This window comes from Ictalurus furcatus, chromosome 18 (genome assembly GCF_023375685.1).
Source record: "Ictalurus furcatus strain D&B chromosome 18, Billie_1.0, whole genome shotgun sequence".
NCBI classification, from domain to species: Eukaryota; Metazoa; Chordata; class Actinopteri; order Siluriformes; family Ictaluridae; genus Ictalurus; species Ictalurus furcatus.
In genome coordinates, this window is record NC_071272.1 from 14577388 (window position 1) to 14600807 (window position 23420).

At 37.6% G+C, this 23420-nt stretch overlaps 1 protein-coding gene across 1 annotated transcript; it reads left to right on the forward strand.

Annotated features, from left to right (window-relative positions):
* The first annotated feature begins 646 nt into the window (after positions 1 to 646).
* On the forward strand, positions 647 to 23350 carry lcp2a (lymphocyte cytosolic protein 2a). Its single transcript, XM_053649029.1, has 21 exons — positions 647 to 1296; positions 1611 to 1673; positions 4337 to 4383; positions 5323 to 5388; positions 5479 to 5507; positions 10763 to 10803; positions 10908 to 11097; positions 13276 to 13367; positions 13454 to 13511; positions 13603 to 13656; positions 14525 to 14553; positions 15068 to 15087; positions 16552 to 16668; positions 17351 to 17375; positions 17838 to 17850; positions 17996 to 18089; positions 18988 to 19028; positions 19121 to 19197; positions 21901 to 21975; positions 22109 to 22258; positions 22382 to 23350. Exons 1-21 carry the CDS (start codon positions 1219 to 1221, stop codon positions 22505 to 22507), a joined length of 1485 nt encoding a protein of 494 aa, XP_053505004.1. The 5' UTR covers positions 647 to 1218; the 3' UTR covers positions 22508 to 23350.
* Positions 23351 to 23420: the final 70 nt, after the last annotated feature.

A 23420-nucleotide genomic window follows, 5' to 3' on the forward strand; every position in this document is an offset into this window, starting at 1 on the left:
CTTGTGGTGGCTCAACAGTTAAGGCTCTGGGTTACGGATAAGAAGGTCAGAGATTCAAGCCCCAACACTGCCAAGCTGGCACTGTTGGGCACTTGAGCAAGGCCCTTAACTGTATCTACTCCAGATATGCTTTATCATGGCTAACCCTGTGCTCTGACCCTAGCTTCCAAACAAGCTGGGATATGTGATAAAGTAATTTCACTGTGCTGTAACTTATATGTGACAAATACAGGCTTCTTCTTGTGATTTGCTTTGCAAAGAGAATCCAATAGCACTGTGGAACAAAGAAATATAATGCACCACATTTTTGGTTTGTAGCACCACTTGTGCCAGTGATTATTGATTTCATTCATATTCACCTTACATTTATGTAATGAAATGTAATGTTTTGCTGTATTAAATAAATTAATGTGCCACACACATTAAACAATGATTACAACAGAACAGATTCCAGTTAAAGTAGGAATAAGGCGCTTTCGAAATCTAAACCAAAATAATTAAACCTCTGAGACTGTCCAACCCCCCCACCCCCCCACCCCCCTGAAACATAATTTACCATATATGTACAACTGTCTTCCTGTTTTATCTGCATGCTTGCTACTGTCTTTATGTAATTCATGTATACTTGTGAAGAAACGTCTGTATTCACAGGTTTAAGGCTGAACAGTATAAATAGATTTCTGAGTGAAACAGAGTGGGCAAGGAAGTTAACAGAAACATGTTAATTTCTTTCTCGCTAAAGGACTTGTACTTCCCCTATTTGTTACCAATGTGATCAACAGGAAACCTACAGGGAAGTTCTGTTATTCTTTCTTTTCTCGGTGCGTTCAGTCAAATCCTGGGTCTTGCTGATTTTAAAGATATATACATGTACTATGGAGTAATTTGGTCAATTTTTCTAAATTATTTTACTTTGTAACCATCTAGGAACTTTTTAAGCTTGCTGGTTTTTGTCTTCTGGCCATCTTCACAAGTTTTTTGCTAACTTTTTTTTCTCTCGTGTCTTACCACACTTCTTGCGGGTAGATCGTCTCAAGCTTTTCACAGTTTTTATCTGTAGGCCAACAAATGGATGGTGAAACATCTTTTCAGCTTTCCAGCTGTCATGTATCTTGTGTGATGTGAAGTTACAGTTGAAGGAAAGGCTGCTGTTTTGGGAACCGAGTTATTTCTTTCTTTCTTTTTTTTCTTATACTGAAGAGTGGTAAACTTGAAACCATGAGTTTTGATAGCATTCCTTCTAAATCAGAGGTCATGGGTTGGGATCCACCACACTTAGCTGACTTTTTGAGAAGGGTAAGTTGTATTTCTGCACCAGCAGAAGCCATCATTATTACTTCAAATGCAATTTTTATGATTTGTATGAACCTGAAGTTCATTTTCTAGGGGCAACACTCATCAACATACACCATCATACTCATCAACATACACCATTTAAAAAAAATTCTATCCAGATAAAAATCACTTTATGTAGAACATCAGGAACTATTAACATGGTAAATATGGTCAGATTACAACACTGATATTGTGCCTTTGTATCTCATTTGTCTGATTTGTTTGCATTCTTATTAACTTCCAAATGAGCGATAACTTTTATTCTTTGTTAACAGCGAGATCTGGCTGGCTGTGACAAAGTCGTTATGAAAAGTGGAATAACCGGGCACAGATTTCTGGTGAGTATACATTCCAGGGAAACTTTCTCTTCCCTGCCTAATAAGAGTTAGGGTACCTGCACAGGCTAAATATATTAATATAATTTATAAAACAGTGGTTTTGAATTGTCAGTTCAGATAGATAGTTCTTGTTCTAATACATAATCATATGTATAGTAACAGCTAATGCTCCACTAAATCTAAACCTAATAATAAACAAAATGAAATACTGTTATTTAACCAATAGAAACATACTGTATAATCAGTAATATTGTGAAGCTTTGAGATGTTTATGTAACATTTATGGAAGGAGTCTCCAGTGTTAGTGCTTTGTAACAGTCAGAATTCGAGTTGTTCTTTTAAGTTTTCCCCACTGGAAACTCTTCAGGACAGAGAACAATGCATTTTGTGATTTCTTGGTAACATGAAAAGCTGCGTTTTCTGTTTTGTTTTGTTTTGTTTTGTTTTGTTTTACTACCTCCTAGGGAGAGAAAAAAACAAGTTGGAGAGGTAACGACTGTTTATAGCTGAAAGTAATTAGAGGAAGTAACTTGTTTTTCAGACATTCCACAACATTTAATTTAAACTTTTGTTTAAAAATATGTTAAAATGTTGTTGTCGTATGTCATTCATCAATAAATAAACATTGTAATTGTTGGTAAATTGCTGCGGTATAACAGGAATAAAACGTTTGAGACTTGCTGTTGCAGACTTTTGTGTTGTAACAATAACTGTCAGGCCTCATCGTGACACCACCACATCATTGATTATTTTCTAAACAGTACGCCCATCATGTTTAATTCCTTATGTATTGAAAGCTGAAATGCTTTTTTTTTTTTAGGTCGAAAGTAGGTATAGATGTTCGCAATTATAACAATATATAGAGTTAAACATTATTAAAGCTTACCAACATTGGTCCATTTTTCTCCTAAGTAAGGAGGAACTACAAAACAAGTACAAGAAATTGAATCATTTTTCTCTTCTTGTGTAGTGGATGAACAAATTTCCCCTTCATACTGTAGGGTTAGTCATTGGGTCTTGGTTGTTGTTTAAGGAAGTGGCATTATTAGAAGTGGTAACTGCTATTAATGTGGAAAGATTCATATACGATGCATCGTTTGGTTAGGTGAAGGCAACAAAATATACAGATGGATAACAAATTAAAGTAAAAAAAAAAATCCCTGAATAGGTGATTCTAGACAGGAGTACTGCATGATAAAATTAAGCAATTAATATTGCACCATCCTCCATCTTTCATTTATAAAATGCTTTGCAGGATATTGGGCACAAATGCAGGAGGCTTCAGTCACAGTTCACTAAAAACATTCTCATTTGGCTGTGTTTCAATAGGAACAATGAACATTTAGATCTGTGGGAAAGCCATCAGTAAGTATGGCTATAAATTCTGGTCATAAGTTCACATTTAATGACCCTAGTGTAATATGTTAGGAAAAACAGAACTATCCTTCAGGTGACTGAGAATTTCAGTGCCGTAAGTGATTATGCTGTCCCTAGATCTCAACCCTATTGAACACCTATTGGAGATTTTAGAGCAACATTCTAGACCGTTCTTTCCACCATCTTCATCAAAACACCAACTGAGGGACTATCTTTTGGAAGAATGGAGCACTATCCCTCCAGTACAGTTCGAGTTACAGGCTATTTGGGTGGCTTACAGTGGCCCAACACCTTATTAAGGCACTTTATTTAGATTTTTCCTTTAATCTTATCTTCGTCTGTACAGTATATTATAATACTGCATAAATAAGTCTATTAGAGATGTAACAGAATGCAAATACATTCGGATTGAACAGATGACATGTCCTAAAGGAATAGGAACACATTTATGAATAGGCTATTCATTTTTTGGGTTGTTTTTAAGAAATTTTGCCAAAAATGTTCAGCAAAAATGTTCAGGTCCAGTTGAGGCTAGACCCCATCAGAAAAAAAAAAACCCCAGCTGGAGTTTTTTGTTTTCATGCAGGCACAAGCGAGCAGTTACATATGAAACAAAAGTGTTAACATGGCAGCACTGTGTGACACATTTACAGCATCCTTAGTAGCTGCCTGGTCAGGGTCATGGTGGTTTAAATAAGCCACTAGTTTGTTTATATTTTGGAACCAACTAAATTTGTTAGAAAATAGCATGCGTAGGTACAAACAAAAATAGTATCTGTGCAAGTAGGATTAAATTTGGGTTTAAATCCAAATATGGATATGAATACAAATATTTGGAGTGGTAAACAGGTGCAGATGCAGATGCTGGCATTTCGTTACACCCCTAACATCTCTACGTCTCTACGTCTATATCTATATATAACTATATCTAGATTTGAATATAACACTACCGAAAAATAGGAAATAGGTTGAGCATGTTGAACCCCAAATAACCAGTAGAACAGAGATCTGTAGATGAGACAGTAGATTAAAATAAATGCTTCCTCAGCATTTTTTTTTTCAGTACATCTATTAAAGAAAAAAACTACAGCAATCTAAACTCAATAAAAAACTTACATATTGCTAAAACATACTAAATGTGGGTTTGAGAGGTAAAATATTTTTCTGTTCTTGCTTAACTCATTATTTAATTGTTATTTTTTATAATCCTCATTATCTTTGTTTTTCTGCATGACAATAACAAAGCATTATTTTGTGATTAACCTGTAAGTTATCTTTGTGTTTAGAATATGTCAGATAATGACCTTCAAAAGTTCCCCAAAATTCATGCTCCGTGAGTATTACCTGTTCCTTTTTACCTGCCTGTTGATCTTGATTTTAATCCTATTGTTTGTTGTACTTGCTGTACTTTAAAAGGTTATTGACGTCTTCAAATCCTGCACAACAGTTGTAAAAAGTCGGAAAAGTTAGGCCAATGCATTACTAGTGACCTGATGAATTGAGTCCATGTCTTTCATGTTGCCTTGAAAGGAATTAGTTATGGTTCATTGGTTAATGTTATTCCTTTGAAATTCGAGAAAAATTTCTTGTTTTGCTTTTACCTTTACCTGTAGCTGCATATCAATTTGTATTTTTACTTCCTAGTCATTTTGTTGCTGGGCCATCTTCATAAATCTAAATTCATTTCTCTGTCCTCCGTCCTGCCGCATGCACTGACAATAAGAGGAAGCTTTGCTCTACAGCGATAGTGCAAGAAACGCAGATGTGGCAGGAACCATTGAAGGGCAGAGTCATATGTTATTCAGTGCTTGTTTCACAGATATGAAAATGCACAATGTGCACATTTTCAAGGAACAGAAAACTAGCACAGAGTATCCAAGTGCGATCAAAAGCTTTGAATAAAGGATAATGTTGTTGAATATGACATTGGAAATAAAGCTGATATATAGAGCATTATAAAAGCGCACAGAGGAAAGGGGAACTGTTTCACTTACCACATCCTGTCAAAGATCAGCCTTGTGCGCCCACCCCTTACACTCGTTGCTAGACTAGCATGAAATGTGATGTGCTTTTAGTGAACTCTGATGTATGTTACTGGTAAAAGGCCAATTGGTTATATTCATTATTGTTACTATCTATGTTGTCAATCAATAAACATACAATCTAAAATATAGGCTACTACAGAGACATAAGCTGAATGTTAACTTATGCTATTGTCAATTACTGGTGAATAAAAATATGTTGCGCACTTTGTGTTTACAAACTTATCTAGACTCATCTCCAAGATCTCCCGGGAAATCAACAAAAAAGAGGAGAAGAGAGGATTTTTCCAATTAAGGCAAGCAATCCGACATATACATAATGCATCTCTGTTGAGTTATAGCTTTGAAAAGTTTTAATTAATTTTTTTCTATCTTTCTTTTTTTAGATCCTCTGCACCCAAGTACCAAGAAGCAGGTATAGATGATACTGCTTGATCAGATATTCAGTGTTAATAGACCCATTTTAGCATTTTGAGAGCTAGAGAACATACAAGGAACAGTTAATTTGAACGGTTCCTACATTGTGCTTTCACAACACATTCATAAGCATTGCATGTATCTTCTTGAAAGCAATATTGTAGTATTTATTAAGGAATTTTGTCCAAGCTAGTAATGCGATGTTAGAGATTTTATGTAGTATGTGACTTTGCATGAAAGAAAGCCAGGACATTGATAGTGTGAGATTTTTTTTACCCGTTTTTTTGTTTGTTTGTTTGTTTTTATGAACATTCATGAGACCTTTTCTATGTAAGGAACAAAACACTTTGGTGCATGCTGTTATAGGAAAATAATCAACATGTCATTAGAGTTTTATTCCTCTTATACTACAGCAAGTTGCCAATAAAAAAAATCATTACAGATTTTTACATTTATTAATGAATGACACATCATACATTTGGATGTTTTTATAGTTACATTTAATGTTTTGGAATGTCTGCAAACAACTTAGTTCCTGTTGTCATTTATGTTATAGCATCTAAAAACAGTCGTTTCCTCACCACCATTTTCTCACTTGTGAAGTTAATATTTAAAGAAATGCCCTCTGTCCTGTTTGAGATACTGGAATTTTGATTTCCATGAGCTGTAAGCTGTAATCATCAAGCTTAAAACAAAAAAAGGCTTGAAATATTTCACTTTAGATAGATAGATAGATAGATAGATAGATATGTATGTATTCAACAGTACCAAACAGTTTCCCAATATGTACAGTACAATACTCTTTTATCTGTTTTATTTTCTCTCAAATCAGTCACATACTACACAAAAACCTAAATGAGTTCTCCAGTTCCTTTATAGAATATTCCTGCAATGCTTATGAAGATGTTATAAAGTCCTAATGTAGGTCTCCTTCAAATACGGAGTTACTGAAAATCTTGTCAAACTCACATTTAAAAATACAAGAAAGTGAATTGAAAAGACTATTATATTGGATTTTTTTTCTTTCTTTTTTTTCTTTTTACATTTATTTTGGTATAGGAAACAATCACTAAAAACTCAGTGAAATCCTTTACAGACTGTTTGGGTACTTTGACCATAATTACGCACAACAGAAGTTGGAAATAGGTGGAAATAACTTGAGCAAATGTACTTTGTTACTATACTTAAGTATTTGGCTTATTTATACTTTACCTGAGTGTAATTGAATTTGAATATCCAATACATATATATCTCCAGAAAAACTTACTTTTTACACCTTAGATTTTTATTTAGACCATCAAAGTACTCTACAAATAATGAAGGTCTTGTTGTCTTGTTGGCTGGATGAGAGACAACCAAATGGACTCCAGTCATTTAGTATCCAGTCATTTCAGTTTAACATCCAGTCAAGTTCATCAATGTAGAAAAAAAATTAGAAAATCAATGTAGAAAAAAACAAGAATTGTGCCAGTTTTTTACCCACAGTGACCTTCTCATGCGACACAGTTATGTAGTTAGTGGTATTATATACTAGTTCCATTGCCCTCCACTAATATTGGCACCCTTGGTAAATAAGAAGGCTGTGAAAAATTGCGTTTATTGATTAACCTTGTGATCTTTTGTTCAAATAATTCACAAAAATAACCTGCTCTCATGGATATCCAACAATTGCAAACAAAACACAGGTTTATATATATATATATCTTTGTTAACTATAGGTGTGCAACAATTATTGGCACCCTTTTTTGTCAGTACTAAATACAGTGCTACCTCACTTTGCCAAGATAACAGCTCTGAGTCTTCTCTTATAAAGCCTGATGAGGTTGGAGAATACATGGCAAGGGATCTGAGACCATTCCTCCATACAGAATCTCTCCAGATCCTTCAAATTTTGAGGTCCACGCTGGTGGACTCTCCTCTTCAGTTCACCCCACAGGTTTTCTATGGGTTTCAAGTCAGGGGACTGGGATGGCCATGACAGTTCCTTGATTTTGTGGTCAGTAAACCATTTTTGTGTTGATTTTGATGTATGTTTTGGATCATTGTCCTGCTGGAAGATCCAACCACGGCCCATTTTAAGCTTTCTGGCAGATGTAGTCAGGTTTTCATTTAATATCTGCTGATTTTTAATAGAGTCTATGATGCCATGCATCCTAACAAAATGTCCAGGTCCTCTGGCAGAAAAACAGCCCTAAAACATTAAAGAGCCACCACCATATTTAACCATATTTAAAAGGTACTTTTCCATATGGCTACCTCTCTGTGTGTGCCAAAACCACCTCTGGTGTTTATTGCCAAAAAGCTCTATTTTGGTTTCATCTGACCATAGAACCCGATCCCTTTTGAAGTTCCAGAAGTGTCTGGCAAACTGAAGACACTCGAGTTTGTTTTTGAATGAGAGAAGAGGCTTTTTTCTTGAAACCCTTCCAAACAACTTGTGGTGATGTAGTTGACTTCGGATTGTAGTTTTGGAGACTTTCTGACCCCAAGATGCAACTAACTTCTGCAATTCTCCAGCTGTGATCCTTGGAGATTTTTTGGCCACTCGAACCATCCTCTTCACAGTGCGTTGAGACAGTATAGACACACATCCAATTCCAGGTTGATTCATAATATTTCCAGTTGACTGGAACTTCATAATTATTGCCCTGATGGTGGAAATGGGCATTTTCAATGCTTGTGCTATTTTCGTATAGCTACTTCCCATTTTGTGAAGCTCAACAACCCTTTGCCGCACATCACAGGTATATCCCTTGGTTTTACCCATTGCTATGAATGACTAAGGGAATTTGGCCTATGTGTTACCTCATAGTAATACCCCTGTGAAACAGGAAGTCATGGTTGAACAATTTCCTGTTCCTAGTCACCCAGGTGTACTAAAAAATGTATAATATTTATGGGAATATACTTTAAATATATTGTTCTCATATGAAATCATTTAGGTGCCAATAATTGTTGCACACCTATATTTAACAAAGATTTTTTAAATAAACCTGTGTTGTGTTTCCAATTGTTTGATATCCATGAGAGCAGAGTATTTTTGTGAATTTTTGTAAACAAACGATCAAAAGGTTAAACAATAAAGATAACTTTTCGCAGCATTCTTTGCTCATGTTTTCCAAGTGTGCCAGTATTTGTGGAGGACACTGTACCTGTGTCCGTTTGAATATGGATAAGCCCCCGGACTGCGGTGTTGAACTTGAGGATGAGCACCCCTGGCCCTACCTCAATGAAATTCTTCAACATGCTAGAATAAGCAAAGACTTGTATAAAATGAGGCATCTCTTTCACCGCTACAGATGACATGAACGCTAATTTGAAAAAAGTGAGGTCAGTTCTGCTAATTTGCTCAAATTAACAGACTAGCATCAATTCCACTCTCTCTCTTTTCATTTCGGCTTTTCCCTAGTTCAGGGGTTGCCACAGCGAATCAATTTTCTCCTTGTGTCTCTGTCGTGGGTGTCTTCCAGTGACACCCTGGCCTCTTTTAAGTTGATGCTTATTTGGGCCATGTAGTTCCGTAGCGGTCTTCCCCGCTTCCGTTTTCCTGGGGTTTTCATTCCGAGCATTCTTCGTGTGACATGCTCTACCCCTCTTCTATTTACGTGCCCAAACCATCTCAGTCGCTCTTCTCTAGCTTTGTCCATGAAGCGTGTGACTTGGGCCGTTTTCCTGATTTGCTCATTTTGGATTTTGTCTAGCCTAGTGTGGCCTAACGAAAATCTTAGCATTCGCATCTCTGCTACTTCCAGAGCAGCAGTAAGTCTTTTTGTGGTGGCCACTGTTTCCTGACCATACAGCATCGCTGGTCGTACCACTTTGTTGTAGATGGTTCCTTTCATTTTAGCTGGCACTCTTTTGTCGCACATGACTCCAGTAGTTCTTCTCCAGCCGGCCCAACCTGCTTGGATCCTGTGGTTGACCTCTTCTCGGGTCGTTCCATTTTTCTCCACAATGGATCCAAGGTAGCAGAAGTTATCTGCTTGTTCAATTTCTTCTCCATCACTGAACTTCAATGAGTCATGGTTTTCAGGATCACCAATGCACATGTATTTGGTCTTCTTGCTGTTAATTTTCAGTCCCCCCTTCACGAGCGCGGCTCTCCAGCTTTCCAGTGCTGTTTCAGCTTGGCGTTTGCTCTCCGTCCATAGTACGATGTCATCTGCATACATCATCGTCCATGGTGGTTCTTGCCGGAGTCCATCTGTCAGCCTGTCCATGAGTGTGATAAACAGAAATGGACTTAAGGCTGACCCCTGGTGGAGTCCAACCTTAACGTCAAAGCTCTCTGTGGTTCCCACAGCACTTTTGACTTTGGTCTTACTGTCAGCGTACATGTCTTTAACTACTCTGACATATTTGGCTGGCACACCTGACTGGTGCAAGGCGCGCCAAACCTCTTCACATGAGACTTTATCATATGCTTTCTCCAAGTCCACGAATATGCAATGCAGTTCTTTTTGCCCTTCTCGGTGCTTCTCCATGAGCAACCGCAGGGCGAACAGAGCTTCTATGGTGCTCTTGTCTGGAACAAATCCAAACTGTTGCTCGCTTAAAGGGACAATTTTGCGGAGTCTATCTTCTATGATTCTCTCCCAGAGTTTCATTTTGTGGCTGATGAGCTTCAGACCACGATAGTTGGAGCATTTCTGTATGTCTCCCTTGTTTTTGAAGATGGGTACTAGAACACTTTCTCTCCATTCCTATGGCATTACTTCTGTGTTAAATATTTGATTGCATCAATTCCACTAACTAATGTAAATTCAAATTACTGCTCAAATGCAATCAAATTCTAGCTAATGTTAAATATTGGTTATTAACATGACATTTTACTTTTGATTCATTATCAACGTGTGTGGCGTTAGTCGTGCATATGCAAGCAAACCTACAGAAATGAAATGATGTTTTCAAGCAAAACAATGTGGTTGCTTTAAAACAAAAATCATATTATAACAGTGTATACAGTACATAAGTAATAAAAGATCTTCATAGATTTTCATATGAAGACATGACATGAACTTAATTTCATCATTTCATCAAAAACATTTGCTTTTTGTTTTTAATACTTGAGAACATTTAAAAGTAGCCACTTTTAGACTTCCACCTTTAACTGAGTAAGATTTCTACACATTATGTATATTTTCATTTAAGTATCATTTCTCAGTACTTTTTCCACCCCTGATAACTGCAAAAGCTCAAGGGGTCTCATTTCACATTACATAATATTATTTTCTGTTCCAACTCTTACAATAGATTTGCCTGCGGAGGACCAAGGCTGGGGTTCTGAAGAGTTTGTAAGTCATTCTTGAGACCTGTCTATCACCTACTTTGATTATTTCATTTACTTCCATACTTGACTGCTTTGTTCATGTTTACACACATCACTGCTGATGTGAAGGAAAGCGATGATGATTACGAGAGTCCAAATTCAAACGATGAAGGAGAAGGCAGTGGTGGAGATTATGAATCAGCAGCAGATGCTGGAGTGGACAGTGATAATGACTACGAGCCGCCCCCAAGTGAGCCGCCTGATGACGTACAGCATCACCAAATCTGTGCTGCCAAGCACAGCAACAGCGAGTACATTGGTAATGAACACATGACAAACACATTGTCTTTCCATCACTTTATCCTTTGTTATATCACAGCTCTATTGAATCTTGATAGGTCAAAATTGTTGACTGATAACAAATTATACAAGGACTTGTATGGCAGACGCTCCATTCCAGTGTCTATTCGTTGATATGAGACAGCTTTCTGTGATATTTTTTAGCCTTTTTGGAAGGAATTTCCAGTGTCTCCAGTTTTCAGAGGACTTTGTATTTTCTTGGTAGCGTGACAAGCTGCATTTCTTTAAAATTTTAAGAGTGGTGAAGAAACAATTATTTAAAGATATTATAGTAGTAATAACAGGAAATCATTTGACTTGCAGTCATTCCACAACGTTTAAACATAAATTTAAATTAGTGGTGGCTGGTGGATTCTAAAATAGAGGAAGCACAGGTGTTGATTATTGAAGTATAATGTATATCCATATGAGTCTGTTTTATATGCTTCATATGTTAGTCTTACCTCCTGTTTAATTCTCAGTCTCTCCTTACATGTTGTAACAGTGAAATACTTCAGGTCAGCAATATTAGTATTGTCTGCCATGTCGCTAAAAAAAGCAGCTAAGCTGCTAACTAGCTAGCTAAAGACGGTAAGGACAGCTAGCTAACTAATCCAATAAATAAACAAAAAAACAAGTAATCAAACATGACTTTATACTTCAATTTATTTACCAATTACAAAGATAAAATTACAAGCTTTACTGGTTGTGTAAAATTGCTATGCACTAGGGGACTTAGTAGTTAGCACGTTTGCCTCGCACCTCTGGAGTTGAGGGTTCGAATCCCGCCTCTACCCTGTGTGCACAGAGTTTGCATGTTCTCCCTGTGCTTTGGTGGTTTCCTCTGGGTACTCTGGCTTCCTCCCCCAGTCCAAAGACATGCATTGTAGGTTGATTAGCGTTTCCAAATTGTCTGTAGTGTGTGAATGGGTGTGTGTTTGTGTGTGCGTGATTGTGCCCTGCAATGGGTTGGCACCCCGTCCAGTGTGCCCCCCCATCTTGTTCCCCCAAGTTCCCTGGAATAGGCTCCACGATCCCCTGCGACTCTGTGTAGGAAAAGCGGTATGGGAAATGGATGGATGGTTGTTATGCATTAGGCTAGTGACCACTAATGCAGCTCTGAACACACTGCAAGTCTGACTGGCGCCAACATGTTTAAGTTTGAAATATCAGTCATGTTCATTACTGTTTCAGTGGTTGGCAGTTGTTTACGAGGTTCCACCACTTTGAGAGGCCTCTCAATCATCATACGGAGAAGCCATTGTCCAGAGGAACAAGCTAAGAGCCATGTGTCTGGGCCAGACATGAAATGCATTAAAACTCTGTTGTCCAATGAATGTTTTCTCCCATTAAAACGAAGCCCATAGAGGCCATGTGGCAATGGAGTTCTATCAGAGGTGCTTCTACAGTCTTGCATGCTGCTCTGTCCACCAAAAACATTTTGTATGAATGAACAAACAGCATGATATTGCTGTCATGACATGGGAGGCGACTTGGATGCAAGTGCAGATTATATTTAATAAAGAGTGAACAAAACACCAAACATAAACTATGAGCTTGAGATACTAAGAAAAGACACATGGACATAAAAGAAACACACAAAACCACAACATAAGACAAATTCAAGACAAAGAGAGCATACAAACTGTGACTTATACAGTAGTTCTTATTAACCCCGAACATGAATCAGGTGCAGACAGTCATGTGACATGGTGAAGGGGCTGATGGGAATTGTAGTCCTTAGTATTTCTCCAGTATTTCCCTGACAACTACAGTGAGATATTTCATATTTTGATTTGCTAAAATTTTGTATTTCACCCAAAGTGCTAAATAATATAGACTATATTTCTGCATTTAATATTGAAACATTTCACTGCTGCATTTTAATTACATTTTTGAGGAGACCAGGCTTCCCATATAATCTTAAAGCAATCGCCTGTGCCAGAAATGGATAGAATGCAAAAATGGTATTCTTTAATTAATGGAAAATTGTTGTGGTTTGGTAGAAGCTTGCTGTGGTATAAGAGGAATGAAATACTTTTGGGGGGGAAAACCCTGATCTTCGAAAATAATCCACTTCACACTGTTGATTATTTATCTATAACAGCACAACTCATTATGTTTTATTCTATACATATCCACTTTGTTTCATATTTAGATCGATCTTCAGTCAAAAGCCAGCCACCAGTGCCTCCAGCACGGCCCGGGCCTGGTCCTGGTCCTCCACTTCCTGCTATGGGACGCCCGAGTGTAAGTCTTACTCAGCAGTATTGTCTCTGCCTCAGCTGCTTTCTTTAACTATTATAATGCCTATAAATATCATCTATCACTTGCAGATTGTTGGGACATTCCCAAGGACAGAACAGTCTCCTCAAAGGACTCCAAGACCTCCTCGTAAGAATACACTGTGCATTCTTGTTTGTTTGGTGGAGGTTCTTATATTTTTCATCTATCTGTTATTCATTCTTTAAATTTTTCCTCTCAGCTCCTGATCGCAGTAAAAAACCAGGGAGTCTGGAAAGGGGGGCTACTAATAAAGGTAACTTATTTCATTACAGAGAGCAATTCTAAGTAAATGTACAAAATGTTATGACTTGATGTAGTTTCTCATAAAAGCATCTTTTCAGATCAGAGAAAGTGTTGTCTTTCCTGCCAAGTAGTGTGTTTATTTTGCTCAATTCAGTTTCCCTAAAAGGTGTCATGGTATTGTAGGGGGTAGTCTTGCCTCCTCCCAGCTCTAGGGTCCCTGGTTCAGTCCTGAGTTCAGGTTACAAAATTCCATATATTCTCTCTATGTTTGTGAGGGTTTTGTCCAAATCCATGCTAATAGGTGGATTGGCGACTTGGTGTGAATATTTGTGCATAGTACCATTTGTCATGCAATCGATGATCCCGGGATAGGCTCCGGATCCACTGGGACCCTGATCAGGATAAAGCAGTTACTGAAATAGAATGAATGACTGAATATTCTCGTTAGCTTCAAGGAAAAATATTATGTATATTGCACCTTCTATATGTATACAGCCTGTGGATTTCTCATTGTATCATGTCTTTTAACTCCAAATACCATTATTCTGTATTGAACCTGCAAGTAAAAAGTAATTTATCAGTTTGCTTTCCTCAAATATATAGTATGAACAGCTCAAAAGCAGGCTGAAATGGCATAAAGACTAATGATATGACAGCAACATAAGGCCACATAAAGAGAGCAATGTGATTACTAGGTTTTGCTTGGTCGGGCAGAACAGAACTGAAAGGCACTTCTTGGACCGAGGTTACAAAAATGACTAGAGACTATTATAAAATGTTTTCTGTCAGCTCCATCATCACTTAACACAGCTTTTCTCCAGAGGCTTTATGTAATTAAGCACTGCAGATTAATACCTGTTTGCTTTCTGTGTTCACAGGTGGGAATGTCAGTACCTCACTCGAGAGGGTAAGGACATTTGGCATATTATTCTAAACAAAGTTGGCATTAAATGTACATAACATACTTCAAACTACGTGAACTGCAGAGAGTATTAATTACTCCAGTCATTAATAGCTGATTTACAAAACATGAAAATATCAACATAATAATATTTTACAAATGAGTTTGTTAGAAAGATTTTTGCTAGATATCTTTGTAATCAGCAGCACAACAGTTAGTTTGTATTTGTATAAAATGGAAATATAAAATCGAATCAAATCAATTACCAAAAAAAGTTACGAATTTTTTAATTGTAAGAATAATAGAAAAGTCATAGGATGCTGCCTTAATGTTTAAGATAGTTCAGCATATTTTTAATTCAATATCTTTAGTAAAAAGAAGCTGTACCAAATGAAAGTACTGACTTTTTGGTACAAAGTCATGCAGTTCATGCTATTTTGTCATTACTTTGATCTGAGTCTCACTTTTAATATTCATGATGTCTCTTTTTTTTTCTTCCAATAAACAATGACCCATAAAGAGTGTCAAGCCGCCAGCGAGGTACTGTCATATTCTTTTAACATTTTTAATCCATGATGCTGTAAAGTATCTGTATCTAGTGGCTTTTTTATGACCTTCTTTGCAGTTAATCTTTACCGTTCCTGTTAGAACTTGCTATCTGGCTGATTAAAACATAATTCAAACTTAGAAAAATACAGATATAATAAAAAATACAAATATATTATTGCTGTTTGATTGCAAAGTCTAAACTTTAGCAGTCTGTTTGCAACTAAACAGTCTTACTGCGGAGGTGACTCATGCAAAACCACAGTTTCCAGCCAAGTTTGGGCTTTTGTTAATTAACCACTGAGAATACATCACTGCGTTTGCACATCTCACATCTCCTGACAGTCCCTTTCTGCAAGTGCATTTGCAGTACTGCATTTTAAAGTATGAAATGTATTTGTGGGTGGCACAGTAGTGTTTTGTACGTTCTTTTTCTGTGTGTTTCCTCCGGCTTCACCAGTTTCCTCCTACCTCCCATATTAAAAAAAAAAAAATACAGATAGGTGGACTGGTTGTACTAAATTGCCCCTGAGTGTGAATGTGTCTGTGTGTACCATGCCCTAAGATGATGTGGTATCTCATCCAGGGTTTATTCCTGCCTCACACCAAGTGGCTGGAAGTCATGGACGAAAAATTGGCCATGCTTTCTGGATGGGAGGAATGACATAATCTCTCTCCCCTGTCAGTCATTGCAATACTAGACTGTGAGCTTAGATAAGAGGGCTGATAGCGTGTTCGTCTTAGTGTATTCTGCTGCCCCGGGACCCAGCAACAATTTTTAAAAAATGTGCTTGGTTGGCTTAACGTGTCTTGGACGAAGCACATTACATCCTTCAACGTCCGTGGTTGGTAGCTGTCATATGCTAGGGGAGAGCTGGCTGGTGGGTGGGAACTGGCAGGTGACCAAACTTGGAAGAAAATGGTAGAATTTGGGCTCTACTGCGTGCAGGATCTTCTGGAAAAACATAGGGACAATCTGTTTTCCTTAATCATGCACATATACACTGTTTAGCTATGTTAGTTCTCTAGTTAGCTACCTAACGTTCCATTGTTTCATTCTACTTGGGCAGTTATGACTAGGTTAGGTATAAATATTGACAAGTTCTTTGATTAAAACACTTTACCTGTTTATAACATTAATGTAATGATCATATTTATTGTAGAGAGGGGAAATGCACTTAATTTAGTATCAAACTTTACTCTGATTTATTCGTTTGTCATTAAGCATTTGTGCAGAATATCATATTTCTTCCCCACAACTATATTGTCTAGCAATTCTGTCCATTTCGCACTGGAATGTGGCACAGATGTAAAGTTGGAGGCATAACTATAACAAGACTGACATGATGCAACCTCATGATACCTGTGCTTTTAGTAATTTGTAAAAACAATGAAAAGAAATTAGCCATTGCACTTTTTAATGTTAAATGTTTGCCACTGTGATGCTGCCAAAAACAGGAATGCTGGAATGGATAAGCTTTTGGAGCCTCCACGAATGGCCAAACCTCCACTACCCACAGCAGGAGGGGTGCGGAGAAGTGTCTCCTCTGTTAATCCTGGTCAATCTTATAACAGGTGCACTATAACCACATAAGTCTAGTTTCTTTTTGATATATGGGTTTTGTATGACAGTGCTGTCTGGAAGCAACTGCACATAAACTGTATGACAAGAAATATGTTGACGCTTGACCATGACATCCATATGTGGATCTTTCCCAAACTGTTACAACAAAGTTGGAAGCACAGAATTGTCTAGAATGTCTTTGTATGTTGTAGCATTACAATTTTCCTTCACTGGAATTAAGAGGCCCAAACCCATTACAGCATGATAATGTCCCTGTGCACAAAGCGAGCTCCATGAAAACATGGTTTGTCAAGGTTGGTTGGTATGGAAGAACTCGAGTGACCTGCCCAAAGCCCTGACCTCAACCCCACTGAACACCTTCGGAATGAACAGGATCACTGATTGCCCGCCATTCTTCCTCACCCGACATCAGTGCCTGACCTCACTAATGCTCTTGTGGATGAATGGGCACATTCAGGATATTCAACAAGCACATATGGGTGTCAGGTGTCCACATACTTTTGCAATATAGTGTAGTCATTTTGGCTTTGTAACAAATGTCTAGAGTTAAAGTGCACAATGTCAGTCTTCCATATAGAAATCATATCTCATTTTTGTAAAACATTCTAACACACAAGAGTTCAATAGCTTCAATAGCTAATAACATAAACTGTTTGATTTTTCTTTTGACAGGCAATCTCCTGATCCCAGAGCTGAGGTATTTTAACTGTTTTCCATTAAAAATCAATGCAACCATTTGTGCACAATAGTGCATTGCAAATGTTGCTAAAAAGTAATTACTTCTAAGCTCATAAAACCATTTTTTTGCAACTTCATGTCCTTTTGTATATCATTCAGCCATTTATTTGGAATTGATCCATTTTTGGAGAGGAAGTTATATGTTATATGGAATTCATTAAGTTACTTAGCCAGTCAAGTTCAACAAAAATGTGGCCTTTTTACTGGTTTGATCTTCATAAAACTTAACACATCAACAAAGAGTTGAAACGATCAATAGACTGTAGTTGTTTCTGAGTTCATTAAGACTTCCTTCGTTTTGTCCAGCCCTGTGATAACAACTTGTGATGTTGCTGTTGTTATGTCTTATTCTTATGACATCGAACAGTATGTATAGCAGTCTTTTATAATGTCTTTCATTGTTTTTGTTTCTCCTAAACAGTTACTTGATGATAGTAAGTGTTTCTTTCATATTTCTTCATTACATTGTTTTAAGCACAGTGATTCTCTTTGTTAGAAATATTGTATATACATATATATTGTATATTAATTTATAAATACTTCATACTAACCCACACTCTTTTCTGCTTATTCTCACAGGTGCCAGGTCCAGCTTCACCTTTCCTCACTCCAAGCACGCCAGGAATCCATCACCAAGACCACAACCACATGGTCCTGGAGGTCCACCTGACAGGTAAATCTACTTTGGTAGAAGAATCTTTGCACTGAAGTTAATGTAACAAGTTCAACAAAACAATGTTAAAAGATGTGCTACTCTAAAAGTGATGCTGTAAGCAATACGTTTTATGTAAATTTTATAGTAATCAGGGTGCTAATTAAAGTTGAGGGCATGAGGGTGTTTTGCACTAAAAATGTTTCTTCCTCTGTGTAAAAAGTACACCTCTATAATGACTCTATAATACAATATCTTCACTTTTCATTCTCATTACATAATAACTTATCATACAAACAAACGTATTTATCTAGGCAGGTATTTTGTGAAGCTCACTAGCATATTATTGTCATTCTAATGGAAGTTTGCTAAACTATTTTATACCACAGTGATGCTGAATTCTCAATTCTGATGTTGGTAAATTTCCTACACCTGCAACTCTAATAGTCTCTTGTTCTAATACGTTACTGTTTCTGTAGTAATAGCTCATTCAGTTCAATTAAAAATTGTATATGACAATAATATGGTAATATAGGTTGCATTTCTAGTCTTACTAACTTCTGTAGAGAGACAAAAAAACAAAAAACAGAGAAGCTGGTGATGCTATAATGTAAGTGTTAGCAGTACGTTGTTTCGCGGATGTTCCACAAAATTAAATTAAATTATAAACTAAGAAAAACTACGTGTTTTTTTAATAAATAAATAAAAATCATCACTGGCAAATTGCTGTGCTATAAGCAGAATAAAACACAACATATAATATAAAAAACTATATCACAGGAAAATCATTAGCTTCCAACATCACACCATGCCATAGTTTATTATTTTTCACATAACAGCACACCCTGCATTGTGTTTATTCCTCACATATAAAAGTATGTAATATGAATATGTGAAAAACTATTACCTGTTTTTACAGTATTAATCAGACTGCATCTCTACCTCCAAGACTGCATGATGGTACATATCATCAAACTCTACAAAATCATGATTTTTACCAAATAACTGAAATGAACTGACTAATAACCTGATCAATTTTTACTAAATGACAGCAATGAGAGGGGGTAGCTCGAGAATTCCCCCACAACAACCAATGAGGCCTCCTGATCTAAATTCAAGAGGAGAGCAGGTGGGTTTCAACTTGTTGTTATATGGGGTATTCAGTAGGTGGCGCCTTCTCACTAGCGTTCCAACATAAAGTCTCAGCGTCTTCAGCAGTTCAAGCACTGCAGGTCCTTACTAGTACATTTGGAAGTAGGTTATTCTAGGTTATATATTATAGGTTGTATATCATTATGATGGCTTTATATATATATATATATATATATATATATATATATATATACACACACACACACACACATATATATATATATATATATATATATATATATATATATATATATATGTGTGTGTGTGTGTGTGTGTGTGTGTGTGTATAAATCTGGACTGTAAGTAAACCGCCTGAAAAATGTATTTAAATAGAACTAAAAAAAAATACACACTGCTTTTAAAAGCAGCACCAGTGTTCTGTAAAGTTAAGGAAGTGGGTTTGATTTTTCTCTTAGTCAAGTGAACTAAAAGAAATCAGTAATAAATACTCTTTGTATATTGTCTTATACTGGAGTATAAACTGTCAGTGGAAAAACATCACTTGGTCTTTGTTCAGTCTTCAACTGTCCAGTGTAGGTGAGTCTGTGTCCACTGTAGCCTCAGATTCTCGTTCTTGGCTGACAGGCGTGGAAGACAATGTGTTCTTCTGCTGTTGAAGCCCATCCACATCAAGGGTTGAAGTGTTGTGCACTCTGAGATGCTTTTCTGCTCACCACGGTTGTAACGAGTAATTATTTGAGTTACTGTTCCAATCTTGTCTGCTCAAACCAGTCTGGTTATTCTCTACTGTAATGAATATGTACATGTATTGTCTTATGCTGTAGTTTGAAATAAACTGTGTACAGTTATTGGCAGTATTATTATAAACGTCTACCTTGTTTGTCCAACTTGTAGGTGCATAGTTTTAGGTGTATTTTAGATCATCTTTTCCCATGAAGTGTGTTTAATCATTGTGTAACTCTTTATTAGTGTCAGATTCTGACCATAGCACTGGTGTCAGCTGGATATTTTTGGATACACTTAATACCAGCACCAGAGACACTACCATGTCAGTGTCACTGCTGAGTTGAAACTGGACCAAACCCCTAAATTAGTTCACTAGTCCTAAAGTGGTTCCTACCCCCTGATGAACAGGGACATGATGGGCATGCTGATAATATGTACTCTCTCTCTCTCTCTTTTCATTTCGGCTTTTCCCTAGTTCAGGGGTTGCCCCAGCGAATCAATTTTCTCCATATGTCTCTGTCGTGGGTGTCTCCCAGTGACACCCTGGCCTCTTTTAAGTTGATGCTTATTTGGGCCATGTAGTTCCGTAACGGTCTTCCCCGCTTCCGTTTTCCTGGGGTTTTCATTCCGAGCATTCTTCGTGTGACATGCTCTACCCCTCTTCTATTTACGTGCCCAAACCATCTCAGTCGCTCTTCTCTTGCTTTGTCCATGAAGCGTGTGACTTGGGCCGTTTTCCTGATTTGCTCATTTTGGATTTTGTCTAGCCTAGTATGGCCTAACGAAAATCTTAGCATTCGCATCTCTGCTACTTCCAGAGCAGCAGTAAGTCTTTTTGTGGTGGCCACTGTTTCCTGACCATACAGCATCGCTGGTCGTACCACTTTGTTGTAGATGGTTCCTTTCATTTTAGCTGGCACTCTTTTGTCGCACATGACTCCAGTAGTTCTTCTCCAGCCGGCCCAACCTGCTTGGATCCTGTGGTTGACCTCTTGTCGGGTCGTTCCATTTTTCTCCACAATGGATCCAAGGTAGCAGAAGTTATCTGCTTGTTCAATTTCTTCTCCATCATTGAACTTCAATGAGTCATGGTTTTCAGGATCACCAATGCACATGTATTTGGTCTTCTTGCTGTTAATTTTCAGTCCCCCCTTCACGAGCGCGGCTCTCCAGCTTTCCAGTGCTGTTTCAGCTTGGCGTTTGCTCTCCATGCATAGTACAATGTCATCTGCATACATCATCGTCCATGGTGGTTCTTGCCGGAGTCCACCTGTCAGCCTGTCCATGAGCATGATCAACAGAAATGGACTTAAGGTTGAACCCTGGTGGAGTCCAACCTTAACATCAAAGCTGTCTGTGGTTCCCACAGTACTTTTGACTTTGGTCTTACTGTCAGCGTACATGTGTTTAACTGCTCTGACATATTTGGCTGGCACACCTGACTGGTGCAAGGCATGCCAAACCTCTTCACATGGGACTTTATCATATGCTTTCTCCCGGTCCATGAATATGCAATGGAGTTCTTTTTGCCCTTCTTGGTGCTTCTCCATGAGCAACCGCAGGGCGAACAGAGCTTCTATGGTGCTCTTGTCCGGAACAAATCCAAACTGTTGCTTGCTTACAGGGACAATGTTGCGGAGTCTATCTTCTATGATTCTCTCCCAGAGTTTCATTTTGTGGCTGATGAGTTTCAGACCACGATAGTTGGAGCAGTTCTGTACATCTCCCTTGTTTTTGAAGATGGGTACTAGAACACTTTCTCTCCATTCCGCTGGCATTACTTCTATGTTAAATATGTGATTGAACAGCCCAGTGAGAAACCCTATCGCCATATCGCCCAAGCATCTCCAGGCTTCGATAGGGATCCCATCTGGGCCCGTAGCTTTGTTGGGCTTCATTTTCTTTATATTATGCTGATAATATGTACTAATGCACATATTATGAAGTATAACCAGAAAATCCCAAAGAATGTATTTTCTCTGTCTTTCTGTAGGATATGGACCCTTTATGGTATGTGGGACAGGTTACACGTGGTCAGGCAGAAGGCAATCTGAGAAGGGTAAACATGGTGAGTCCTTTTTTAATAACACTGTTATTTTCCAGTATTATGACTTCCAGTATAATTTAATAATTATACTCAAATACTTTCTCTCTCAAATCCTCTTGATATTTCCTTCCCATTCACGTCTATCCTGCATTAGGATGGAGCATTCTTGGTACGGGACAGCTCAAAGGGCTCTGCCACCCAGCCTTACACACTCATGGTACTTTACCAGAACAAAGTCTTCAACATTCAGATTCGGAAAGCTCAGGATGGCTTCCTGCTTGGTACTGGCCTTAAATCTTCTGAGGTACTCCTACACTTGCTTTTGTAAAGTTGGTCATTAAGTACCACCATTATCTGTTTATTTATTCATTTTTTTATTTACACTATATACATAGTAAACGTCAAATGAATTTTATTTCTTTAACAGATCTTTCAAAGTGTCAATGACATTATCAACCAACACAAGCAGATGCCACTGCTGCTGATTGATGCGAAAAACCGTGGAATGGGTCAACAAAACCAGTGTGCTCTGAGTTACCCTGCTGGATTTTGACTCTCAAAAGGACAACATAGTAGAGTGGGCAGTTATATCACACATCATGACAGGAAAAACACCACTATATACAAATACTTTCCCAGAGGGATCATAAAGACATGGCGACAAACATTTGTTACTTGTATGTTTTTGGACGCAGTCACATCAATAAGCTGGATGTGCATCTTGCTATTGATAAATTGATATATAGTCATGGGGAAGTGTGTGTGTGCTGCTCTTTACAGTTTAATGAACAAAATAAGGTATATAGATAGAAATATATATACGCTAAGATATAGAACTGGAGACCAGATAGCGACCAGGACAAATACCCAAGTGCATGAGTCAATCATGGCTTGAGCTAAATCTATCAAGATTTTGTTGTTGGTGTTGCTTTGTTTTTCAAATTAATATTCTCAAATATTTATGTGTTTACATGTATGGTCATTCAAACTGAAATGCTTGGATATCGTTTGGTGGTGGGTTTTTTAATTTAATTTTTTTTATTTTGCTTGAATAAAATTCTCTGCAGCTCTAACCGTGTGTACATATTTCATATGCACGTGTGTCGCCTATTTAGGAAGAATAAATAGTCTGTTTCCATGAGAGGCATTTCTGGCAAGCAAAAGAGTTCGGTTTTATTTCAATTAATATCTCGACAGTTAAAAAACGACCTGCAGAAAAAAAAACCATCAAACTGTCATCAGGGATTGGGCGCGTGAGTAGCACAAAGGGATTCAGTTACGAGTGATTTGTTAAACATGTCAGCCTAATAAAATGACAATGCGATAATACGATTTGCTAGGGTTAGGAGAGAACACTTGCTGTGGGCTATGTAAATATCCCATAGGCTTTGTATTAGACTGTAATTGATAGGCTACAGACGGTACCATTCGACGGGGTGCGTTTTGACTAGGGCTCTGTGGTTCGA